General features: G+C 47.9%; 1 protein-coding gene across 1 annotated transcript; it reads right to left on the bottom strand.

The window, feature by feature from the left end:
* Window positions 1-2,521: 2,521 nt before the first annotated feature.
* Window positions 2,522-4,299, bottom strand: HOXA4 (homeobox A4; the record flags this gene model as incomplete). The annotated part of the gene is made up of 2 exons (XM_009282070.1): window positions 2,522-3,695; window positions 4,188-4,299. Coding segments are annotated over 2 exons (441 nt in total), but the record flags the coding sequence as incomplete, so codon positions are not given.
* Window positions 4,300-4,304: the final 5 nt, after the last annotated feature.

Here is a 4,304-nt window from a genome sequence, read left to right as displayed (position 1 = left end):
CAGGGAGGGGGCCGGGGGGGCTGGAGTTTCATGGCAAACCTGTCAAGATCTCTGCCTGTGTGAGGGCTCCCCCCACCCCTTCCTCGTTTACAAACACTGGGCAAGAAGGCCACGGGACGGCAAGCACCCTGAAGAAAAAAAAAGGAAGGAAGAAAGAAAGAAAGAAAAGTCCCAGCACTGGATAATCCTCCAATGCAGGGTGGTTCTAGTTATTAAATAGCACAAGGCGCTTGTCACAGCTGAGTTCCCCGCGTAATAAAACACCAGGTATAGCAAGAGCTTGCAGGAGGAGAAACGAGGAGGGGGATCTTGGAAAAGGAGCCTTTTTCTTGGTGCGTGGAGGGGAGGTGGGTACCGGGGTTAACGGCGTGGCGTTCCCTGCGGCCAGCAAATTGACTCCGAGGTGATTTGGTCTTTCTTTGAAATATTGACAAACCTCCACTTCCAGCGTTTCGGGCCGCGCTCGCCTTTGTGGCCAGAGCAGATAAATCCGTGTGTGAGAGACACCGGGAGAGCGGGAGAGAGGGAGGGGGGGAAAGAGACATTTAGGTCCAAGTGCCGGATTAAAAAGAATACTGTCTTTAAAGGTCAAGGGTTTGAAGGGTCAGTCTGCTCCTCTAAAAAAAACAATTAATGGGATAGAAAATTTGTCCTCTCGGTGAACTCCCGGTTGCCTTAGCAAAGGGAGCACAATGCGAGAATTTAAACTGGACGATGTAATTTTCGAAGTTATTGTAAAGACGGGCGGTATCGAACGGGGAGCAGAGGGCTCCCAGCCCGGGAGCAGCGTCCCGCTCCCAGCACAGGCAGAGGGGGAAGGGGGGGAAAACGGAAAATTTACCTTAAACGACGATAATCTGCCATGGGGTATTTTGCAGTCCGCCGTTCAATCTCCAGCAAGACAGTGTACATTTTTTTAGCAGACAGCCAAGATGCTGTGCTTTTACACATGACCACTTTTTTTTTTTTTTCCAGGAAAATCCTTTGCGTCTTCACAGACTTTTCCAAGAGAATGCCTTTCAGAACCGCTGTTGAATTACAAAGAAGTATTTATTGTAGGAGGTGATTAATGATTCTCGCTAAAATTGCTATTTGCAGCGTGATTCCATTTCTCTTTACAATGGGAGCAAACTAGGTTTATACGCATAGGCTGCACACTAAAGAAATCCTGCATCGCCACCTAATACGTTTCAGCTGGAATTTTGCTCCGTTGTGCTAATTTTGACTCTAAATATATCGAGACATTCTCAAGCAATAAACAAAACAAGAGTTACACGTTTGCGGATAGCGGTTACCACACTTACAGCTATAGTTTTCTCCCTTTATGAGGAGGCAGCTGGCAATTTATGGTTTAGTAAACAGCAATATGTGAATGGAAGCGTGCTTTTCAGGCCTGCTGCTCGGTCAGGTTTGGAGACAGCAGTGTTTGCTGAGGGTATTTACAACCGCCACCTCTCTGATGCTGAACGTGCTCTGCCAGTGGCGCGCTACATTTTTCTGCAGGACGATCCGTGTTCCTTGGCCTGGCAGGGATGCTGGCGATATCGTTGGGGCCTGGTGCTACCTCACCCAGGGGGTGATGATGCACGCAGTCCTGGTGGCCTCACTCGCACGAAGAGAAGCACTGATTCCAAAAATCCCTCTCGGATGCCTTTGGATAAGTAAATAAGTCTTGGCCTTCAGGCCTTCCCTGGAAGATTTACTAGCACTTGAGCTCTTTTCCAAGCCTTTTCCTACCCGGCTCAGTGCTACTCTCTGTTGTGGAAGCCCTGAGCAAGGCTCCCCATTAGCAGCTCCGCTTTGCCTGCACTCGTTAGCTGCCTGGAAGCAGCGAGATGCGCAGCCTGAGCTGGAACCACTTGAACTCCATTTTGCCACAGTCATTTCGACATTCTCTGTCAAATAAACCTCTCGAGTTGTACCCAGATTCATGTTTCTGCCGAAACTTTCTCAACACATTTTGAAATAGTCTTAACAAGAAAATAAAAGGAAACAGAAACAGAAACAGAAAAGGCAGCTTAGGGAAACTTTAGGTTACCGCCCATGTCATCCCCCTTCAAAAGTGCTAGCCAATTGAGAAATAATAATCGGGTGAAAATGAACGAATAAATCACGACTGGCTAAAGATCTAAAGTGTTATCATGGGGAGCATGTGTGACTTCTCCTCCAGCAAAACCCGTCATGGGAGCTTATTGGCTCCCAGTAGAAGCACAGTTTCTCTCTAATGCAGCTGAAAATAGTCGTACGGACAGCGATGGAGCGCCGGACTAATTCTGCCGTAAGTCCGCTAAAGAGAACACCACTCACCTATACAGCGAAGCAAGACCTTTCCTCGTCCTACAGCGCTCTTTTTCCCAGCCAGGCAATTAGGAGTCAGGACGTTTTTCGCTACATTTAAAGCAACCATTACCTTATTGACAAGATGAATCCAAGTTAAAACAACACGTTAAACCGTTGTTTTCCATTGCTGGTGCCAACACCAGCCAAGCACAAGGTGGATGAAACAGCACTGAGTGGACTTGTGTTTCAAGCGTTTAATTCTTTTGTACAGAATAATCTTTATTACCAGCATTTGGCACTGTTATACATTACACCAAAAAGCCACAAATTGTACATGGACCCAAACGGTTTAGACGGTGCCAAATATGAAGACAGCAACAGCCTTTATAGCAATATTTCTTTAAATAAATGCAATGGGGAATGTGGAGAAAAACTAATAGATCACAGCTACTGCGGGGGCTACACTTAAAACCAGTTAAGTTACCTTTGATACATAAAACATTTTCCTTTAGACAGCGTAAGTGGACATTTTTCGTGAGTCTTTAACCTCCCGTGGACGTGTTCGTTCTCTCTCCCGTGTTGGTGTGTGCGCATACGTGCGTGTGCACCCTCACACACACACACACACACGGGAATTCACGAACACGCCACGAAACAGCGCTATTCAAGTCAATGCCTTACACAAGTGTCTCACGAGGTCTTTGCTTTGTTTTAACCGTCTTTTATTTTTAAAGTGTTCTCTAAAAAAAAAAAAAAAAGAAAGAAAAAAGAGTCCGTCTTAGGTACAGAGAATTCGTCCGTGACAGCATCCAGCCCTCTCTTACACAGAGGGCAAGAGAGCCATTCCATAAATAGAAAAAAAATGATGGGCATGGAACCATTATCTATATACAATGTAGACAATCGTCCGGGTTTTGGTTTAAACATGTGCCCGTTCTTGGGCACGTCTCGTCTTCCTTTCCTGCTCCTGTTTTGTTTTACACAGTTGTTTGGTCCAAACGGCCGGCCTCCACCACGGGGCAGCTGGAAAACCCCAATAGATAGGTAAATATATATATATATTAAAAAAAATAATAATAACCGTATTTATAGCGCGGCTGAGTTGGGTGTAGCCCCATCGAGCGGATGGGGGTGGCCCTGTGTCTGTGCTTTGGACTGCTGGCTCAGTGTGGACTGGTTTGAGGAGCGCATCTTTGTGTTAGGCAGTTTATGGTCTTTCTTCCACTTCATGCGCCTGTTCTGGAACCAGATCTTGACCTGGCGCTCGGAGAGGCAGAGGGTGTGCGCGATCTCGATGCGTCGCCTCCTGGTCAGGTAGCGGTTGAAGTGGAACTCCTTCTCCAGCTCCAGGACCTGCTGTCTGGTGTAGGCAGTGCGAGACCTCTTGGGCTCCCCTCCGTTGTAATTGGGATTGACTGAAACGTGCACACGCAGGCACACACACACACGCGGAGGGGAAAGAAAGGGGGGGGGGGAAGCGATGGAACATAATCATTATATAATAACTTGACACCAGGTTCACGTAAGATACATAAACGGCAAGAAAAATTATTTCACAGCCTATCGACAGTGGGGACAATCGAGGAGCAATAAAAAATGGTGATGGGCATTTGGGTTAGAAGAAAAGCTTCAAAGACACATGGCCCAGAGCCACTGCAGGGCAATTAAATTTATGGGGGCTATAATTACTGCCCTAACAGTTTGGCGTCTCGTAAATCTTTTGATAAAGGACCCCGGATACAAAAGGTTTCTCACTTTTTTTTTTTTTTATTAGGAAACGCGGAGGGAGAAGGAGGGAAAAAAAAAAGCGCCACACACGCAACGACCCATCCCGGCCCCGGGAGCACCCTCCCCCCTTCCCTCCTCTGCAGGCGCATCCCCACCTCCCCCTGGCAAGGGCAACTCACCCGTGCTCACATGGATCTTCTTCATCCAGGGGTAGACCACCGGCTCCTTCCCCTTCAGCCCGGGCAGGCTCTTGTCGGGCAGCAGCGGGCAGCCGGGCCCGGTGCCGGCCCCGGCGG

Source organism: Aptenodytes forsteri, unplaced genomic scaffold (assembly GCF_000699145.1).
Source record: "Aptenodytes forsteri isolate BGI_AS27 unplaced genomic scaffold, ASM69914v1 Scaffold164, whole genome shotgun sequence".
Taxonomy (NCBI): Eukaryota; Metazoa; Chordata; class Aves; order Sphenisciformes; family Spheniscidae; genus Aptenodytes; species Aptenodytes forsteri.
This window is presented reverse-complemented; position numbering and strand designations above follow the sequence as displayed.